This window comes from Somniosus microcephalus, chromosome 23 (genome assembly GCF_052327205.1).
Source record: "Somniosus microcephalus isolate GS21.2 chromosome 23, FLI_Smic_1.0, whole genome shotgun sequence".
NCBI lineage: Eukaryota > Metazoa > Chordata > Chondrichthyes > Squaliformes > Somniosidae > Somniosus > Somniosus microcephalus.
In genome coordinates, this window is record NC_141009.1 from 16,626,150 (window position 1) to 16,647,477 (window position 21,328).

A 21,328-nucleotide genomic window follows, 5' to 3' on the forward strand; every position below is an offset into this window, starting at 1 on the left:
CAGTAGAACTTAATCAAAATTCGGGCACATTGAATTTCTGACATACTGAATGTCTGACCAATTTGATTGAATTTTTCGAGGGGGTGACTAGGTGTGCGGATGAGGGTAGTGCAGTGGGTGTGGTTTACATGTATTTCAGTAAGGCTTTTGATAAAGTCCCGCATAGGAGACTGGTCAGGAAGGTAAGAGCCCATGGGATCCAGGGTGCCTTGGCACATTGGATCCAAAACTGGCTTAGTGGCAGAAGGCAGAGGGTGATGGTCGAAGGTTGTTTTTGTGACTGGAAGCCTGTGTCCAGTGGGGTACCGCAGGGATCGGTGCTGGGTCCCTTGCTGTTTGTGGTCTACATTAATGATTTGGATGTGAATGTAAAAGGTATGATCAGTAAGTTCGCAGATGACACGAAAATTGGTGGGGTGGTAAATAGCGAGGAGGGAAGCCTCAGGCTACAGGACGATATAGATGGGTTGCTCAGATAGGCAGAACAGTGGCAAATGGAATTTAACCCTGAAAAGTGTGAGGTGATGCATTTTGGAGGGACTAACAGGGCAAGGGAATACACAATGAATGGTAAGACCCTAGGAAAGACAGAGGATCAGAGGGACCTTGGTGTGCATGTACATAGATCCCTGAAGGCAGCAGAACAGGTGGATAAGATGGTTAAAAAGGCATATGGGATACTTGCCTTCATTAGCCAAGGCATAGAATATAAGAGCAGGGAAGTTATAATGGAGCTGTACAAAACACTGGTAAGGCCACAGCTGGAGTACTGTGTGCAGTTCTGGTCGCCACACTATAGGAAGGATGTGATTGCTTTGGAGAGGGTGCAGAGGAGATTTACCAGGATGTTACCTGGGCTGGAGCGCTTCAGCTATGAAGAAAGACTGGACAGGCTGGGGTTGTTTTCCTTGGAGCAGAGAAGGCTGAGGGGGGACCTGATTGAGGAGTACAAAATTATGAGGGGCATAGATAGGGTAGATAGAAAGGAACTTTTCCCCTTAGTAGAGGGGTCAACAACAAGGGGGCATAGATTCAAGGTAAGGGGCAGGAGGTTTAGAGGGGATTTGAGGAAAAACTTTTTCACCCAGAGGGTGGTTAGAATCTGGAACTCACTGCCTGAAAGGGTGGTAGAGGCAGGAACCCTCACAACATTCAAGAAGCATTTGGATGAGCACTTGAAATGCCATAGCATACAAGGCTACGGACCAAATGCTGGAAAATGGGATTAGATTAGACAGGGCTTGATGGCCGGCGTGGACGCGATGGGCCGAAGGGCCTCTTTCTGTGCTGTATAACTCTATGACTCTAATACTGCCAGTCAAGGCTCCCTAACAGAGGACAAAGTTGAAAAATTACTCCAAAGAAGCATGTCTAGTTGGTGTAGGTATCAGAGGGCTGCTGGAAGGGAGGTTTAAGAAACCCCAACTGGAAAGGCCTTTGTACATTTTTCATTCGGAACTAAAACAACAAAATATTTATGTTCAAATGCTCAAAAGGCTTATACATTATGAAAGCACTAATCTTAGTTTTTCTTGCTCTTGTCACATTAGGATTAATGTCTTGTTTTTACTGGCTTCTGTCCACATGCAAGATACAAACAAATCCTCTGCACCCCCTCTCTGACCATCATATATTCTAAATGTTTGATATCCTGCCAACAAGGTCACCTTCCACTCCTTCCTAAGGGCAATCCCACCCTGACTAGATGACACATTTCAAGTTCATCACCATGGTAACTGTAATTACCAGGAAAAGAACTGGAATGAAAGGACCTCAGGAGGTGCAAGTTGTCAGAGAATATGAAGTCAGCTGCCAAATTTCAGACTGCTCGTTTACAGCTTTACAGGGACAAAAACCAGGACAGCCCATTCCAATCATGAGAACAGATTTAACTTTTTCCAACCCAGCAGCTCCAGAACCATTTTAAAGAACAACAGCAAAACAGACCATTGCGTAATAATCAGTAAATGTAAAATTGTTTACCTTGAACAAACGAGACCAGACTAAGCTTTGCTTTTAACTGTGATTCTGTCTACTTAATGACAAAATTGTGAACACATCCTTTTTATTTACCCCTCCCTCACCCTACTTTTGTCCTGAAGATACTAGGGTCTAAATTCAACATAGTTGTGCCTGTTTTACAGGAGTAAAACAGGCAAAATGGTGACAAATTTAGCAGTGCGATGGCCCGTACCGGATTTGTACATGCACCCATACCACTGCTAAATTTGTCAGGGCCTTTGTTAGGCTGCCCTGGCGACCACCTGAAACAAGCACAGGCCTCAATTCAAATTGGAACCTCCATGGTTACAGGACCCATCCATAAAATTCATCTGCCTGGAGCTCCGCTCAGCATTACCTGGTCTATAAGCGGCCTAACCAGCGGTCCTTGCCGCCACCAAAGATGCAAGCTTTTTTTAATGATGTGGAGCCGCTAGGAGCAGGAGTGCTCCTCCCACATCCACAGCATTACTGTGGGCTGCAGCTGGCTCGGCTCAGGCGCCCTCCCATTCTCCTCCCCACTCCCCCCCACCCCAGGACTTACTTGAGGGTTGCAGCCAATGAGGCAGGCCCTAACTAATTTATCCCCCACCGACTCTTACCGATTCCTGACCAAAGGTATTATTCTTTACGCGAGTCTATGTAGTGTGTGAGCAGACTATTCACTGCGGAGACCACGTGAGCCCAATTTGTCCACTCAGAGTCCACAGTCCTGCACTCTCTGACAGAGGTTACTGAATAGTGATCAAGAAGAAGAACACTGATTGGCTTTTGCCCGCCTTAGCTCTGGAGTGCTGAGGCTAGTTATACTATGCCCCATCTACTGACCTGGCTGAGATCGGCTAATTCAGTATAGACCAAAATTTGAACCTGCTGTCTTTTGGTATCTATGGCTTAATGCTACACTGGGCAGTGTCTTTTACCCACTAGGCCATTGGCGATGCCCTGTATAATTTTCCATTTAAAGTAGTCAAATTTTAAGGTTTTAGTTACTGCATGCAGACCTGGCCACCTAATCATAGGAAGGATATTTTTGCCCTTGGGAAAGTAGAGCAATGAGCAATAAAGATGATTCCTGGCATCAGGAACTAAACTAAATTAAATGTTAAGGAAGCTCGGATTGTTTTCTTTGGAAAAGCAGAAAGTTTGAGGTAAATTGAAGTTTTCAAGATTATGAAGGGAATTGATAATGCTGACCTAAGCAAATTCTTCATGATGGTGAAGGGTTCAAGAAGCAGGGGACACATGTTAAAAATTAAGATGTCTGAAGGTCAGTTGGCACTTGTGAAGGTGGAAGGGGAATAAACTTGAGGAATAAGTCATCAGGGAAAGCCAGTTAAGTGGACAATATAATTGAATTCAAGGGACAGTTCGATGCATTTCAAGAGGCAAATGGATTTAGGGATATACAGAGAAGATGGGTAGCGAGGTCTGATCTATCAAAAGAGAATAGGCTTATTTGGCCTAATGGTTTTTCCCATTCCTGAAAATTCTTATGTTCTAATCAGATATCACTGCCACTGTCAAGTGCCACCTCCTACATACATTTGAAAAATGTATTTGAAAAACTGTTTACTAATTGCAAATTTATGTATTCTAGGAAACCAATTCAATAGTTGTTGTCAGCATTGAAAACAAGTAATCTTAAGGGATTTGAATATGTTGTGGAACAATCAGCAAAAGAATGTACTGTATAGGGTTGGAAGATGAGCAGAGAAGGTCATTGAAATGAAGGAAGAACAGAATGAAAGAAAAGACAGACAGAAACCCAATTTAGTGGGAAAAAATATGCTGTTATCATCAGAATACTTGAAACCACTCAGCTGTTTCTACAATCAGCACATTTCTCTTCTTTTGGTAAATTTACATTGAAAAAGGGGGCATGAATTGTTGTGCTCATCAAAATGCAGCTGGTAGCACGGTGGCATAGTGGTTAGCACTGTTGCCTCACAGCGCCAGGAACCCGGGTTCGAATCCGGCCTCGGGTGACTGTCTGTGTGGAGTTTGCACATTCTCCCCGTGTTTGCGTGGGTTTTCTCCGGGTGCTCCGGTTTCCTCCCACAGTCCAAAGATGTGCAGGTTAGGTTGATTGGCTATGATAAATTGACCCTTAGTGTTAGGGGATTAAATACGTGGGGTTACGGGGCTAGGGTGGGATATGTGTCGGTGTAGGGGTTATGGGGATCGGGTGGGATATGTGTCGGTGCAGGCTCGATGGGCCAAAATGGCCTCTATCTGCACTGTGGGGTATCTGTGATCTGTGATCTGAGTCAGCATTGTACTATGTATTTTTTCTTTAAACCATAACAAATGTGACCGAAGGGAGAAACCTGAAGGCTGCTTTAACCTTTGACAGCAGGTCAACCCTACCATGGACTACATGCAAAGTAAAGCTCTCTACATTGCTCCAACTATGGGATAAGTTTCCCCTATTGCTAAGTGTAACAAAAATCATAAATCCATTTATGATAAATGTGTTTGTTACACATATCGCATAAAATAAATCTCCCCCTAGTGTGCCTTAATGTCAGTCTCAGAAGAGGACCCCACTGCACGTGTGACATTTCTAATTCCCATACCTTCTGCCCTTTGAGTGCCAGATTCTGTCTGGTTTTGTTTTGTGGTGTTGTGCCCAATACGAACTAGGCAAAAACTGTTCTAAACTTATTTCACTTAGATCCCGTAAATCTAAAGAGAGAGGAGATTTTCCCCATCAGACCAGACTGGATCCTAAGCCAAATCCAAGAAGTGAAAGAATAATGGTTTAACCCATTGTGCCACTCTCTGTCCTTTTATGCCTTCACCCTCTCCTTTCTATTTGTTTGTCTTCACTTCTTTACCTTTCATTACACAAATTCAAACAAGTAATGATATTGTTCAAAGTAAAAAATTATGAAAAGCACAATAATTAAAAATACATTATAAAATTAAACAGTTTAATAATAAAAACTGAAACACTTCCACAACCAAGTGGTTAATGTGCTTCATCAGAAAGCTGAACTTACCAGTTTGTTGAGGAATACTGTTGTCAATTTTCAATGCTTTCGTTACTTTTTCCATAACAATGCAAGCCTAGGAATAACAACAGGTCAAACTATATTATTTTGATGTAACTCATTCAGTGATAGTGATGCGATCCAAACTACAGCCCTAGAAAGACACAAGATTCTGGGGTTTATTTTACATGCACTAGTAATACTGGTTCTACACTAAAATTCCCTCACTGTACTAGACTGCAAATTTACAATGTTATTGTCTTCTGCATAATATTGACAAAACATTCGAGTAACAACTTTTGATATACAGAAATTTTCATTTTCTATAGCAGCTAGGATCAATAGATTCACAAACCAGAAACAGTGGCACTATTCTACCTGGTGTTTTCATTTTGTTTTTCCAAACATTCCAGCTATTTTTCAGAACATTCATCTCAAGGTGTATTTCAAAAAATGTTGTATATTAAAAAATTGGTAGCATAATGCTGTGACATCACTAGCAAAAATGTAAAGATAGAGCAAAATTTGGACCAAACAGTCCTATAATCTCAAAGGGTTGATATTGTTAAAATATTTAAGTAAACCGTTAATATTGTTATATTGTGGAACAGTAACTTACCAAATCAGTACATGCTTTTATATTGCATTCCATGTCTACATCCTCAACAATTGGGCTCCATAAATTACGGAACATAAACTGGAAACGGTTGTGCAACATTTCTGTTCGACCACACTTTGTTTTATGTGGTTCTCGACTAATAAGAGCCACTGAGATGTTAGGAAGGATGACATCTTTATTTATTGAATTGATCGTAAACCTTGGGATGAGAGAACAGTTTTGAAATTCCATTTTTTGAAACACCATTGATCCCATCGAAGCAACTAAAATCTGTAAAAAATATGAAATTTCAATCAAAGCTGTGCAGCATAACATATTAAGAAATAAAATTTCTTCATTGTTAAAATAAAATAGAGCATCATATTGTAGCATTTCCTTTTCTAGGTTTAGGCTAAATTCAATTTCACCAAAAATCAGACAACAGTTTGTATTAGTACTTTGTGAAACATATCAATAATGTTGGGCATTTCATTCTCTGCAAACACTAATGTAAAAAAAGGATACACAGGAAGGAAAGTGTGCTGGAATACAAACGAAGACGAATGTTCCAAAACACTATCAATATGAGCAACCAATTTCATCAGTTGATTCATTGTGAATCATCCCACAACCCTCTTGCCATAGAAAACCACATGGATCTCATCTTCACCCAGATGAGTCACAAGCAGCTTTGGTATTGGATGCTGTAGTGGGTCCTTTAGCTGGAGAAGGATGGTATAGAGTTGAATATTTAGGAAAGAATATAGGCGAAGATTCAAAAAAAAGGATGGATCCATAAAAAGCTGAATAATTTAATCAGTTCAACATGAATTGTTTACTAGAAGGTATCTGTATGGTCTAATTTAAGATTGTGTTTGAACTTCAGATTTGAACTGGTTATAACTAATCTAATCAAATAAATATTTAATATATGATTATTTATTGAACAAATTTCCTTAATGTATTCGTCATTCACATATTACCACACAGTTAAATTTTGGAGAAAATTATTATAAATCTCATGTTATATATACATAAAATTATGGATGGTTGAGAGCAAGTAAAAAGTCTATAATGTACTTTGAAGGGTTAATTTACTCTAATTTAGTGCATGCATTAAATGAGGTTATTTCCCTCTCATCTTTTGAGTGCACATGTGGGAATGCACATGTTTACTCACAATGCTTTCTTGACGATCACATATATTACAACTTATACTCAACTGAGACACCAATCAAAAAGTAAATTAAAAAATGCAGCAACAAGTTAAAAGGGTGATCAGAGGGGCAAAGAGGAACCTAGAAATAAGCACAGCAGCAGAGACTAAACGTAATGATAAAAGATTATTTCAGTACTACAACAGTAATGGGGCAGTCAGAGAAGAGGTGAAAGCCATAAAAGATGCAAACGGAACTAAAACTGAGGATGAGTACAGGACAGTTAATATTATGACTGCTTACTTCCTCCACGTATTTACAGGGGAAGATATGAACAACATTATCCCTCCTGAAATAGAGTTAACCAAAGTAAAATTAATTACTTCTATATAAATAAGTTGGAAGTCTTGAACAGACTAATATGGCTCAAAACAAATGAGGCACTGGGGAAAGATGGTATTTATTCCAGAATGCTGAACAAGGCTAGGGAGAAGATTTGTAAACCAATTACTTCCATTATAAGGGATGATAAATTGACCCTTAGTGTTAGGGGGATTAAATACGTGGGGTTACAGGGATAGAGTGGGATATGTGTTGGTGTAGGGGTTATGGGGATCGGGTGGGATATGTGTCGGTGCAGGCTCGATGGGCCGAAATGGCCTCTATCTGCACTGTGGGGTTTCTGTGATTCTGAGTCACTGAACACTGAGGAGGTACATTGGAATCAGGCCAATGTAGTGCCCATATTCAAGAAGGGGGATAAAACTGACCACTGCAACTACAGTCTCACCTCCATTCTGTGTAATTTAAAGGAATCGATTACCAGGAGTAAAATTGAATATCTAGATAACAACCTAGTAAATAGTAGCTAAAATGGATTCATAAGGAAAACCTGACCAACCTCCTCGATTTCTTTAAGGAAGTAATAGTCCAAGTGAACGCAGTACCATATAGGGTATTGTGAAGCTCAACATAAGCTTGAGGAACAGCACCTCATCATTCTATTAGGCACTTTACAACCTTCTGGACTCAACACTGAGTTCAACAATTTCAGATCATAGCCTCCGCCCCCATTTTTTCGGACAGCAGCTGTTGCCTATAATCCCATTTACACCTCCTCTAGACCCATCTTCTGTTTCTCTACTTGTCCCATTACCATCTCCTTTCACCATCATCCCTTTTGTCATTTAATCTCTCCCATCTTCCACCCGATCATAAACCATCCCTTCTTTCCCTGTCTCTGTACTTGCTTAAAACCTGCTACATCTCTAACTTTGCTCTGCTCGATGGCATTACCTCAATAGCCTACCGTTACTGTGATAGTAGCATTGTTAAGTATCATATGTATTCTTGTATCAGCATAAGGCAGCAAGCAGTAGTGAGAGGAGTAAAAACACAATTACATTTTTTATGGAAAACAAGACTATTATGGGTTTATGAACAACCCTAGGTGGATGCCCCTTTAAGTGAAACTTTTTAAATGAGATTACATATTTGCATGATTTGTAGTTCAAATTGTTTAAACCATACAACCTCTATTAAAGAAAAGGAAGAAAAAACTTGCATTTCTATACCATGTTTTTATTGTCTTCAGGTTGTCCCAAAGTGCTTCAGAGCCAATTAAGTACTCACTGTTGTAATGTGGGCAAACACAGCAGCTAATGTGTACAGCAAGGCCCCACAAACAGCAAGGAGATAAATGTCCAGGTAATACGTTTTTACTGCCGTTGGTCTAGGGATAAATGTTGGCCAGGACACTGGGAAAAGTCCTCTGCTCTTCTTTGAATAGTGTCAGTACCTCTACAATCTACCAAAATGTACCCATTTAAAACAGTGAACAGTTTACACTGTCAAAACTATTTCATTATAGTTAAAAGTCTGGTAATTTTATAATAAGTAAATGTTATTCCTGATAAATGATTTGCCACATTTTATTCATCTAACAGGAGTCGACTGTACATATTTTATAAAGATTTCTGTAGGTGATGGAGTAAAAGAAATATAAGCATAATAGCCAGTCAGAGTTGAAACACATAAAAGTTAGACAATGCTGGATAAAACTGAAGTAAAATATTGTTGTACCTCTCCATAGACATGTGTGTTGTTGTAAACCTTTGAGGATGGTTTTTCAAAGTCAGGAAGCTCAAGAATTCTAATATAACCTCTTTCTACTGGAATGTTTAGCTTAATGATATCACAGAATGTTTTCACTCGTGGGCAAAGCACCTGATTAAGAAAAACAGGAGAAAATAAAATCGTAAGTCACAATGAATAGAATCTCATTATTAAAGGGAAGCTTAATTCCAGTTAAAATTATGAATGAAATATCGTGCCAGCCATTTTAAAAACAGGTGAGCAGTGAGATAAATTCATTGAAAAGAAGAAAGCACTTGCATTCATATAGCCCTTTTCCTGACCCCAGTACATCCAAAAGCGCGCTGCAGCGAATTAAGTACTCTTCCCCCCAAGTGTAGTCACTGTTGTAATGTAGGGAAATGCTGCAGCCAATTTGCACACAGCAAGATTCTGCATACAGTAATGAGATAAATGACCAGATAATTAGTTTTAAGGATGTTGGTTGACTGATAAATATTGGCCTGGACACCATAATTCCGCAGCTCTTCTTCAAATATGCCATGGGACCTTTTATATCCACCTGAGAGAGCAGACAGGACCTCAGTTTTACATCTCATCCACAAGGTGGCACCTCTGATAGTGCAGAATGTCCTTCGTGCTGCACTCAAGTGTCAATCTAGATTATGTAGTCAAATCAATGGAGCGGGCCTTGAATGCATGGTCTTTTGACTTAGAGGTGAGGGCACTACTACTGAGCCAAGGCTGACACCTTATGTAGTATTGTAATATTCAGAGTGCCAAAAAGTCAAGGAATTCAAAAACCAGATAGTCACTTTATATAAATACTTGGCAGCTGATAGTTCCTTATTTAGCAGATCTCCCGTAGTCGTTGTTCACAGCGAGTTGGAAGATACAATGTTTTAGAATAGGGGCATTTATGCCATGTAGGGTGTAACATCATGGCCACTGATTAATGATGACTGCTAAGTCAAATTCTGTTTTTATTACATTGTATTCTGGAATTTCTATCAGTACTTTGAGGATTAAGTTGCATGTTCATTATTGTATGAAGACTGTAAATAGTTAGCATTTATTATATATTTGCAGGTAGTGAAGGCTGCCCTTGAGCTCCAAATAGGGCCTATCTTTCAGCTAGAACCTAATGGAGTAACACTTCCAACACAGTGTCCTCAAAAGGTGCAGTCCTTCTCCTATCCCCACATTGTTGACAGGCTTGGTACATGTGTGTCAATTTCTGCAATAATTGGATCCAGGAGGTAGGTATAAAGCCACTTACCTCCCGGATGCAGCAGTCCCCGCCTCGGTTTAACTGCTGGGTTTCCCGAATTGTGTGAAACCCGTTCAGAGGCAGTTAAGTTCAAAATGGATGGGGGAAAAAAAGAGGCTTCCAGCCTCATTACAATATTTAAATTAATGCTCCGCCCCCTGGGAGCGGGTTCGTCGCCCGCCCCCCATCCTGACCTCTGGTAAAACGGGCGGGTTGGAGGCGGGATCAGGTCAGGAATCCCACTTTTAACAATTTAACTGCCCCCACGCTCCAAACCCACCCGTTTTTTTAGGGGAAAATTCCAGCCTAATTCTGCTTTACTTTTTATTATATTCCTGGCAGAGGAGCATTCTGCTGTGCAGGTATGATCTCTTTTGTCACTATTTTATTGTTGATGGTATTACAGTCGGTCCCCAGACATTCACTATGCAATATGAAGCAAGGCCTTCTGGGCTAGAAATTCAGTGGGCTTTGCGCCCAGTTACCGCCCAAATAGGGTTTCTGCGCTAGTGTAGGCGGGTGCGCTGATATTCAGCGCTGCGGTAATGGCGGCGGTAGCCGGTAGTGCTGCGCCGACACCGATGACGTCATCGGTGTGCGCAGTGCCCCGGTTCCGCCCCGCTTCCGGCCCAAACCCCATATTTAGTTGCGGCCGCCTCTTCTGCAGCGGCCGCAAACAGCGATTGAAAAACGGGGCCGTACTGCTGCGCTACTGGGGCGCTTTAAGGTGGAGGTGCGGCCGGCCGCTTTTCGGCAGCCGCCTGCCCGCACCTCCTTCCCCGGCCTCCTCCACCACCCCCCCCCCCCGCGGCATTGCCGGCTGCTTTCCGCGAGCCCGGCACTTCTCCGTGGTGCCGGGCTCATTTGCTGTTGCAGGCACCTCCCCCTTAAGAGAAGGAGGAGGCCTGCAGTACCGCAGCCTGCCGCTCCGCAGCGGGTGGCGCAGCGGGGCCTACAGCGCAGAAATTCAGTTTCAGCGCCCCAAGCGGGGGCGGGCACACCCTGGAATAGCGCCCGGTTCCGACTTGGGGCGCAAAAGCCGAATATCTGACGGGCGCACCTGGCTCCGCGCGCAGCGCTAACTTTTGGGCGTTAGCCTGCTGGCGGGCCTTAACTGAATTTCTAGGCCTCTGTGTTATGTTTGTGCTCGGCAATGGATGTTTTGGTACACTTTTAAAATTTACAAACATGCTGTGCATGGGAACAAAACCTGTTTGTATCAGTAATGTGTACTGAAAAGAAGGTTACTTACATCATGAATTATTTCAGTTCCATTGTACAACTTCACCTTTAGCTGTATAGAAAGGGATAATTTGTTAGAGTTGATTTTTTAAGTGTAAACTGATCGTTTTAAGTAAAAACAAGTATTTGGTCCAGTGGAATTTGACATATATTCTGTTTATGTATTTTAATTTATTTAACAGTTCCTTTATTCCCCCTAATTTTCATCCTCTTCTGAAGGCACCAACATGCTATAGTACTGTTCAACAGTCATCAACAACCCTCTATTACCTTGCTCATGTGATTATTGATTTATGATCTAGACAGATTGTCAGCAGGCTATTTGATCATGGGGGTGGGAAGAGAGGATCAAAGCCAAACCAGTTCTTGTCTTCAACCAATGTTGCTTCCTGCAAATTTTGCAGCAGGGGTTGCTGGATAGTGATAAGGAATGAGAATCCTGGCTGATTTTCCTTTCCCCCCTCCCCACAAGCCCAGAGATGCAGAGGCTAATTGGAGCATCCCATCACTGCCCTGAGATCTGCTAACTCAACATAGACCAAGACTCAATCCTAATATCATTGTTCTGTTTCCATTAGCTTTTTCTTAGGTCTATACAATATTGAAATACCTTTTTACCGGTATCATTACAATATGGGAAGGTTCTTGGACTCCCTTTTTGTTTTTATTCCCCCCCCCCTATTTTAAGGTCCCATGTGCCACACACCATCTCACTATCTGTTAGAAAATTGTGATCTATTCCAAGACTTCCACCACTCTTGAGCCAAATGCTAGGAGGTCAACAAGACTGGTCCTGGTGAGAGAGGGCTTTAGGTTTGCTCTGCAACCTCACAGCATGATTTCAGATGTTTCATCACGCCCCCCACCACAATCATCTGGTTGATTGTAACAGAACAGTACTTTTTGGAAAGGGATGTGATCTATTGGTGCTAGATGCAAGACCCTCACAAACTGAACTACCAGCTAGCTGTCATTAATTGTTGCATATTTTATATCTGGCCAAGTAGCACTCCTTTAAAAAAGGAAACAAATGGCTTCCAACCAGACTCTAAACACATTAACTAAGTGACAATCAATAACTTCTAGGAACTATGCTAAAATCATGCCCTCATTCATTTATTTCACAGTTCTTTCTCCTCAATTTTTTGTTTCCTTTCATCATTTTCTGAAGATGTTGGCTCATGCTTGAGTACCGTTTGATAGTGCATGCCTTATTCACTTGAGATTTTCATATTACCCCAGGTACTACACATAGGCCGCGAAATTCGGCTCCTTTGCGCCTGCCGTTAGCGCCTCTGGGGGGGGCGCTAACGGGATGCAAAGGCCTTATCGCCTGGGTGGGGTCCCGAGAAATTCGGTGGGGTGCTACTGAGGCGCTAGCGCCGCAGGCGATGGTGTCACCGCCGTGCGCCGTGACCCTTCAGGGCGGCCCTTGGCGTGATTCGTGGCCACCATCGCGCAGCCCAGCGCCGCATTTCAGTGTCGGGCTGCAGCCACGGCACCACGCCACCCTGGTGGGCTAGTGTGGGCCATCGGAGGCCCTGCAGAGCTCGCAGCGTCCCTCCCCTTTAACGGAAGGGGAAGGGCACTGAAACGTGTTAGCGCTACGCAGAGCGGCCGCGGTAAGCCGAATTTAGCGGCCGGGGTGGTACTTCCGCACCGGTCGCTAAATCTCCGGTGATAATTCAGTTACAGCCCCCAAATGGGACGTAACCAAATTTTGCCCCCATTGACTTTTTCCAGGTGCCTCTGTACGCACTTTTAAAGCATAAAATATGGTAAAATAATCACTGTAATATGTAAAAATTATTTCACTTTATAACATTTAGGACTATTTGAATCAAATGAACAGAATTTTCATTTAATACATTGATTTATGCTGATAACTTATTCAATTAGTTTTATTGTAGCTATATCCTGATAAAATCATTGTGTTAGTAATATAAACGTTTCTTGGAATTTTTTTTATTAAGAGGGATTACTCATACTATGTTCGTGTAGTTCTGACCATCTGAGCTCTTTGTAGTTTTACATTCTGTGTAAGGAAAGTATTTTAGGTAGAAGTGTGTTTCGTTACTGCTCGCTTTGCAGCTGTCATCCCGTAATGTGATTTGCTGAATTGAGTTCTGTGAAAAGAAAAAAGAGCAGAAAAAAAGGAAAAGATTAAATTAAACTCAAATATTAATACATATAAGCCTAGGATCAGTAAACTTAGTGAATAGAAACTGTATGGTAGGAGTAAGAAACACTGTTTTCCTCAACCGAGGACTCCCCTCCACTGTGGTTGACAGGGCCCTTGACCGTGTCCATCCCACTTCCCGCACTTCTGCTCTCACCCCTTCCCCTCCCTCCCAGAACCACGATAGGATTCCCGTTGTCCTCACTTTCGACCCCACCAGTCTCCACATTCAACCATCATCCTCTGCCATTTCCGCCACCTCCAGTGTGATGTGCCATCACCAAACACATCTTCCCCTCCCCTCCCCTCCCCCTCCTCTTTCAGAATTCTGAAGCGACACCCTAGTCCACTCCTCAATCACCCCCTCCCCTTCCCATGGCACCTCCTAGGCAAGCGCCCTTTTACCTCCTCCCTTCCCACCGTCCAGGGCCCAAACACTTTTTCCAGATGAAACAGCAATTTACTAGTACTTCTTTCTATTTAGTCTACTGTATTCGCTGCTCACGATGCAGTCTCCTCTACATTGGGGAGACCAAATGTAGATTGGGTGACCACTTCGTGACCCCGAGCTGCCGGTCACCTTTAATTCTCCGCCCCACTCCGACCTCTCTGTCCTCGGTCTCCTACACTGTTCCACTGAAGCTCAACGCAAGCTTCGGAACAGCACCGTATCTTTCGATTAGGCACTTTACAGCCTTCCGGACTCAACACAGAGTTCAACAATTTCAGATCATAACCTCTGCCCTAATTTTTTCGGACAGCAGCTGTTGGTAATGATTCTGCTAATCTCATTTACACCTCCTCTAGACCCATCTTTTGTTTCTTTACTTGTCCCATTACCATCTCCTTTTGCCTTGCACCATCATCCTTTTATCTTTTAATCTCTCCTGCCTTCCACCCTATCACAGACCTTGTTCTTTCCTCCCCTCCCTTTTCCCTGCCTCTGTACTTGATTAAAACCCGTTACATCTCTAACTTTAACCAGTTCTGATGAAAGGTCATCGACCTGAAATGTTAACTTTGTTTCTTTCGCCACAGATGCTGCCTGATTATTTCCAGCATTTTCTGTTTTTATTTCAAATTTCCATTATCCGCAGTAATTTGCTTTTTGTAAGAAACACTGTATTGGGCTAAAACAAGACAAATTTAGTTCAGTTTAGTTTTTTTTTGTTGAAAATATTACATTTGCGTAATCAAAAAAAAAAGCTGAAACCAAGCTAACAAAAACAACTCGGGTGGAGTTAAATAAGCACTTTACTCTCGAGTTTGATTATAATTTTAGTAGCTCTAGATTTCTAATTTGATCATGAGTTAGTTCAGATCACATCGAACTAAGCCTTCAAACCTTACTGTGTGGTATCTGTGCTTTGTACCCCACATCCAATGAGTGGAATGCCTTACTTTAGGGAAATAAGAGCTACTGACAGTACTTTCAAGCTTGTGGTGTGAAAAGTTAACGATGGCAGTATTTAAGCATATTCCATTTTTGACTTTTTATAGAATTACAATATTGAAATCTTGAAGTAGTTCATTTCAAAGTCTCTTTTTCAAAGAAAACGAGCTAATCTACCTTAATCATTCCTCATGATACACAGAATCATCTCATTGCTCATCTCTTTACTCTCGCAAGGGCTATATCTTCTCATGATTAAGTGACCAGAACTGCAAACATTGTCCAGATGGGACATGATCAACGACTTATACAATTTCCAGACAGGTCTGTAAATGCCTGCCCACCTGTTTCAGGCGTAAGGCTGCTTAAATATGCAATTCAGGGTCCCACACCAATTGAAAGACTTAATTTGCAATATTCAGGTACAAATTGGCAGAGTGTGTGCCATGCACGCTCTGTCCATTTGTACCAGGCAGTGAGCAGCCGAACCAGTGACCCTTAAAGGGACTGCCGGTGGCCGCTAAAGGGAAGGTTCATAATATTTCTTGGGAACATTTTTGTGGGACCAGGAGGAGCAGAATTACCATGGCCTGCTTCTGCCCCATGTTCTGTGTGGGAGCCAGGCAATTATCCACCCTCCCACAACTAGTGAGCTGCAGTGGGGCACCCGTTTGGTGCCTGTAGCTCGCCAGCAGCATTTAAATGAGGCCCAAAACCAAGGTTCCACTGACTTTGTGCCCATTTTCAGTGCAAATCTAATACCCCCTCCTTGTTTCAAGAGTAGTATACTTGATAGTTACCATCCCAAATTTGTTAACAGTGATTTCCATCTCTGATTCTCCACAGTGAACAGACTGAACATATTTGCCTGGAGACTCTGATTGCGATGCGGAAGTGTGGACATCATCTGCTGTGAAAATAGATAAATAGTCACCAATATTGTTTCTAAAAAATGTCCACATTCTCCGTCCTCCCGCCACAACTGCTGAACTTCATGCTATTCATTTCTACCTGGAAATGAAGTGGTTAGGCAATAGAATGGGAGAAAGTAATACATAATGAGCATTTACGAAATGACAGCATTCTCTCTTTAATAACTGGAAGGGCGCCAAGTCAAACTAATGTGAGACAATCTCAACTCAGTTCCAGACTATGGTTTCACAGCAGAAAACTGGCCTTCATTGTTGAGACAAATTAGGAGTATTACTCTGCATTTGACCCATGCTATATCCAATACTGTAGTTCTTTCCCCTGCACTGATTTTTTTTTTTTTTAATTGTTGCTTTTCTTTCAACCACAAACTTTGGATTTATTATGTTAAATTAATTTCTAATTAATTTTCAGAAGAAACAAAACCAGCAAGTTGGAATGTAAAGACTAACAAATGGGAGATTCCTACTGTGCAGGGGTGTCACATGATACATTAAAATAAATGCTATTTTGATGCATTTGTGTGGAGGCTTTCAACCAAGAGATTTGAAGCTGAAATAAACTATTCTTGTAAATAAGGAATTTTTTTTTTTATAAGCCATTGAAAGTTTGACTTGATTTTTCCCAGAACTTTTTAATTACATACATAAATATCTATATTAAAGGTTTTGCATATGGGATGCATTTCTATCCACGGTAAGCTTACTTACTACCTGTGTCACAAATTTTGAGCGAAATTTTTTATGGCAAAATCATGTGTCATCATATTATAATTGCAAAATTCTATTTGCTCATTACACAGAATGACATAGATTTTACAGCACAGAAACAGGCTATTCGGCCCAACTGGTCTGTGCCAGTGTTTATGCTCCACATGAGCCTCCTCCCACCTTCTCTTCTCTTCTTCTTAGGCAGTCTCTCGGAACTGAGGATGACTTGCTTCCACATTAAAAATGAGTTCGCAGGTGACTGATGAGTCCAATGCGGGACCTACAGTCTCTGTCACAGGTGGGTGGGGTGCTTGGGTTGACGTGCGCTCCTTGCGCTTGGCTTCCGCTTGCTCCCGGCGAAGAGACTCGAGGTGTTCGGCGCCTTCCCGGATGCTTCTCCTCCACTTTGTGCGGTCTTGGGCCAGGAATTCCCAGGTGTCGGTGGGGATGTTACACTTTTTCAAGGAGGCTTTGAGGGTGTCCTTGAAGCGTTTCCTCTGCCCACCTGGGGCTCTCTTGCCTTGCCGGAGCTCCGAATAGAGCGCTTGTTTTGGGAGTCTCATATCGGGCATGCGGACAATGTGACCCGTCCATCGGAGCTGATTGAGCGTGGTCAGAGCTTCGATGCTGGGGATGTTGGCCTGAGCAAGAACACTGATGTTGGTGCGCCTATCCTGCCAATGGATTTGCAGGATCTTGCGGAGGCAGCGTTGGTGGTACCTCTCCAGTGCTTTGAGGTGCCTGCTGTACATTGTCCATGTCTCTGAGGCATACAGCAGGGCAGGTATCACTGCTGCCCTGTAGACCATGAGCTTAGTGCCGGGTTTGAGGTCCTGGTCTTCAAACACTCTCTTCCTCAGGCGACCGAAGGCTGCACTGGCACACTGAAGGCGGTGTTGGACTTCGTCGTCGACGTCTGCCCTTGTTGACAGTAGGCTCCCGAGGTATGGAAAGTGGTCCACGTTGTCCAAGGCCTTGTCGTGGATTTTGATAATCGGGGGGCAGCACTGTGTGGCGGGGACAGGTTGGTAGAGGACCTTTGTCTTACGGATGTTTAGTGTAAGGCCCATGCTCTCGTATGCTTCGGTGAAGGTGTTTACGATGGTTTGGAGTTCGACCTCCAAGTGAGCGCAGACGCAAGCATCGTCTGCATACTGTAATTCGATGACAGAGGATGGGACGACCTTGGATCTGGACTGGAGGCGACGGAGGTTGACCAGTTTCCTGTTTATTCTGTAAATTAGCTCCACTCCAGTGGGGAGCTTACTGAGGGCGAGATGGAGCATTGCAGCAAGGAAGATTGAGAAGAGCGTTGGTGCAATGACACAGCCTTGCTTGACCCCAGTTCGTACGTGAATTGGGTCTGTGGTGGAACCGTTGGTCAGGATCACGGCTTGCATGTCGTCGTGAAGCAGGCGGAGGATAGTGACAAACTTTTGAGGGCAGCCGAATTTGAGGAGGACACTCCATAATCCCTCACGGTTGACAGTGTCGAAGGCCTTTGTGAGATCAAAGAAGGCCATGTACAGTGGTTGGTGCTGTTCCCTGCATTTCTCTTGTAATTGACGTGCGGTGAAGATCATGTCCATTGTGCCCCACCAATCTTCATCTAACCCTATCAGCATATACTTTATCCCTTTTACTCTCATGTACTTCCCCTTAAATACATCTATGTATTCACATCAACTACTCCATATGGTAGCAAGTTTCACATTCTAACCACTCTTTGGGTAAAGAAGTTTCTCCTGAATTCCTTATTGGATTTATTAGTGACTATCTTATATTTATGACCGCTATTTTAGGACTCCCGCACAAGTGGAAACATCTTCTCTACGTCTACCTCATCAAACTCTTTCATAATTTTAAAGACCTCTATTAGGTCACCCCACAGCCTTCTTTTTTCGCTGGAAAAGAGCCCCAGCCTGTTCAGTCTTTCCTGATGTTCTAACCTCTTAGTTCTGGTATCATTCTTGAAATGTTCACTTTCTCCAGTGCCTCTATATCCTTTCATCTTGCTGTAGTTGCAGGCCTCCCAGGATCGCTGCTACCTGCCTGACTCATTTGTGATCATCTGATTTAGGGTCTTGATCCACCACCTACTTGCCCCTTTCCTTTCCTCATTAGCAACTAATTCAACCTTCCACCTTAGGCCTCATGCCCCACCACTTTATGTCCCCCCAATCTCATAGACCCTGACACTGTGACCCCCAACCCCATGATCCCTTTCCTGACCCATAGCACCTCTCTGACCCCGCACTCCACCTAATTACCTTTTCTCCTCCTTATCCTTCAGAGGTTTCCTCTGAGCAACTAATCATCATGCTGGTTAAGTCAGCACTAAACTCTTAAACAACATGAATCCTTTACAAGCATACATTTGTAGAGTGATTAAACTCTACAAATGTATGGCATCAACTCTTAAGTGTTTAAGTAGACTGAGAACCTCTTTTGTACCTCAAATATTAAAAGCATTGTTTTTTTTAAACGTACCGTTCATATAGATGCAGGTGGAGCAATGAAATCTGCTATGGAGGAACTATATGCTTTAAATGATCATACTATACAAATTGATGCCATAACAAACTCAAAGCCTATTATTTAAAAAAGTGCAGAAATATTAGAGATTTAAAAATTTTTTTAGTTACTTTTCACCTCAATATGTGGGACATGAGCTCTGCCATGAGGGAATCATATACTTAAAGCGATTATACTATACTATAAACTCTAATTGGTGCAACAAGATCTGCCATGGGGACAATAAAACAATGTATCCTCCGACTCACCAGGAGCAACTCCGCAGGAGATTGCTAGTATGATTAAAAAAAGGAACCATAAGTGCATATTTGGTGGTGCTGGTAAGGTCTTTCTCACCCACTCATAAAAATCAGATTGTTGTTAAATACTATTACAAGAACGTGTTCCATTTTAAAACACATTTTAATAATGTTCAAAATCCTGATTATTATTGCCATCATGATGTTATTCCAGTTTTTTCCACAAGCTGTTCGACTGATATAGCATGGATTAAACAAATAGTGTGAGAAATATGGCTGAGAGACGACCTATGGTACCATCTCTAGAATAGTTTACTAACAGTAGGAACATTTACATGTACACAATATAATATTTAATATTCAGTGTATAGATTTAGAATAACTTTTTTTGAATATTATAATTTTAATAATGGAGCAAATTCTTTTATCATAGAATCACAGGAGGAGACCATTCGGTCCATCATGTCTGTGCCGACTCCCCAAAAGACTCGTCCAACTAGTCTCACTCCCTTGCCCTTTCTCCACAGCCCTGCAAATTACTTTCCCTCCACCCCACCAAGTATCTATCCAATTGCCTTTCGAAAGTCACCACTGAATCCGCTTTCACCACTCCCCAGGATCACAACAACTCATCACACCTCTGGTTCCTTTGCCAACTACCCCAAATCTGTGTCCTCTGCTTACCGGCCCTTCTGCCACTGGAAATCGTTTCTCCTTAGTTAATATATCAAAACCATTCATGATCCCGAACACCTCTATTAAGTCTCCCTTAACCTTCTCCGCTCCAAAATGAACAATGCCAGCCTCTCTTGTCTCTCCACGTAACTGAAGTCTCGCTTCCCTGGCACCACTTCAGCAAATCTCCTCTGCACCCTCTCCAAGGCCCCCGACACCTTTCCCAATTTTACTCTGCTTCATTTTTTGGAATTTGCCCATGCCATGTACCATTCCTGGCTCACATAGTTTACATGACATCATCACATACATGATTTCTTTGCCAACGAAAAATAATTTAATTAACATTTGGAAAGGCTGTGTGCAACTATTGTTCTTCTTACCACGAAGATCAAATTTAAGTTTGATCTCATCAACCAATGGAATCTCTGTCAACGATGTAGTAGCAACAAACTCGTTTTTAATAGCCCAATCCATCAGGTCTTCTGAGGTTTTTGGGAGGTTAGAAGCAACTGATGATTTCAATCCTGGCCATGTTCCATTGATTTTGTGAGATAGCTGAGAAATTATACAATATTGTTACTTAAATCAGAGTATCATTTACATTCAATTGCCACCTTTCCAACTTTTTATTTTGTCAAGCAGCAGGTTTGGTTTACTCTGGTAAAAACTAAGTACCTGTATAATGCACTCCATTGAGGAAATGATTTATATTTCCAAAATAATTAGAACTTTTTACATTGGTCAGCAAAGTCTTACATCAGTGATCATTACCACTTTTCATATTTTGGAAGACCATTGATTTATATTATATGTATATATTTGGATAAAGTACAAAGGGCACCAATTTGTGATGGCTATTAATAGTCAGTCTTAGTAGGAGCTTGGGCAGAACCAATCCAACTTTTATTATAAAATTCTCTGCACAAATTATGTTTTTTAAACTTTGAATTGCATCATCTTGTAGAAATGCAGTTGTCATAGGGGATTCGATAATTAGGGGGATGGACAGCTGTTTCTGCACCGCCAATGCGAGTCTTGCATGGTGTGCTGCCTCCCTGGTGCCAGGGTGGGGGACATGACAAAACGGGTGCAGAACATTCTCTGGGTGGAAGGTGAACTGCCAGAATTTGTGGTCCATGTTGAAATCAATGACATAGGAAAGAAAAGGATTGAGGTCCTATAGGCAGAGTTTCGGGAGCTAGGGAGGAAACTAAAGAGCAGGATCTCAAAGGTGGTAACCTCTAGATTACTTCCAATGTCACGTGCTAATGAGTATAGGAACAGCAAGATAAAGTAGGTTAATCTG

At 42.2% G+C, this 21,328-nt stretch overlaps 1 protein-coding gene across 3 annotated transcripts in view; it reads right to left on the reverse strand.

Moving 5' to 3' along the window:
• LOC147101684 (transforming growth factor beta receptor type 3-like) overlaps positions 1–21,328 on the reverse strand; it is a 141,549-nt gene that overhangs the window by 19,290 nt on the left and 100,931 nt on the right. For 2 of the 3 annotated variants that reach the window (XR_015073337.1, XM_085965488.1), the window contains exons 7-13: positions 20,403–20,577; positions 15,731–15,840; positions 13,347–13,484; positions 11,369–11,410; positions 8,835–8,978; positions 5,617–5,886; positions 5,007–5,073 (exon numbers count right to left, since the gene is read on the reverse strand). Coding sequence is in view for 2 of the 3 variants with exons in the window: in XM_085965488.1 (XP_085821614.1) it covers positions 5,007–5,073; positions 5,617–5,886; positions 8,835–8,978; positions 11,369–11,410; positions 13,347–13,484; positions 15,731–15,840; positions 20,403–20,577 (946 nt within the window). In the remaining variant the exon portion in view is untranslated. The remainder of the gene's footprint in view (positions 1–5,006; positions 5,074–5,616; positions 5,887–8,834; positions 8,979–11,368; positions 11,411–13,346; positions 13,485–15,730; positions 15,841–20,402; positions 20,578–21,328) is intronic. The other variant, XM_085965489.1, reaches the window with a different exon arrangement.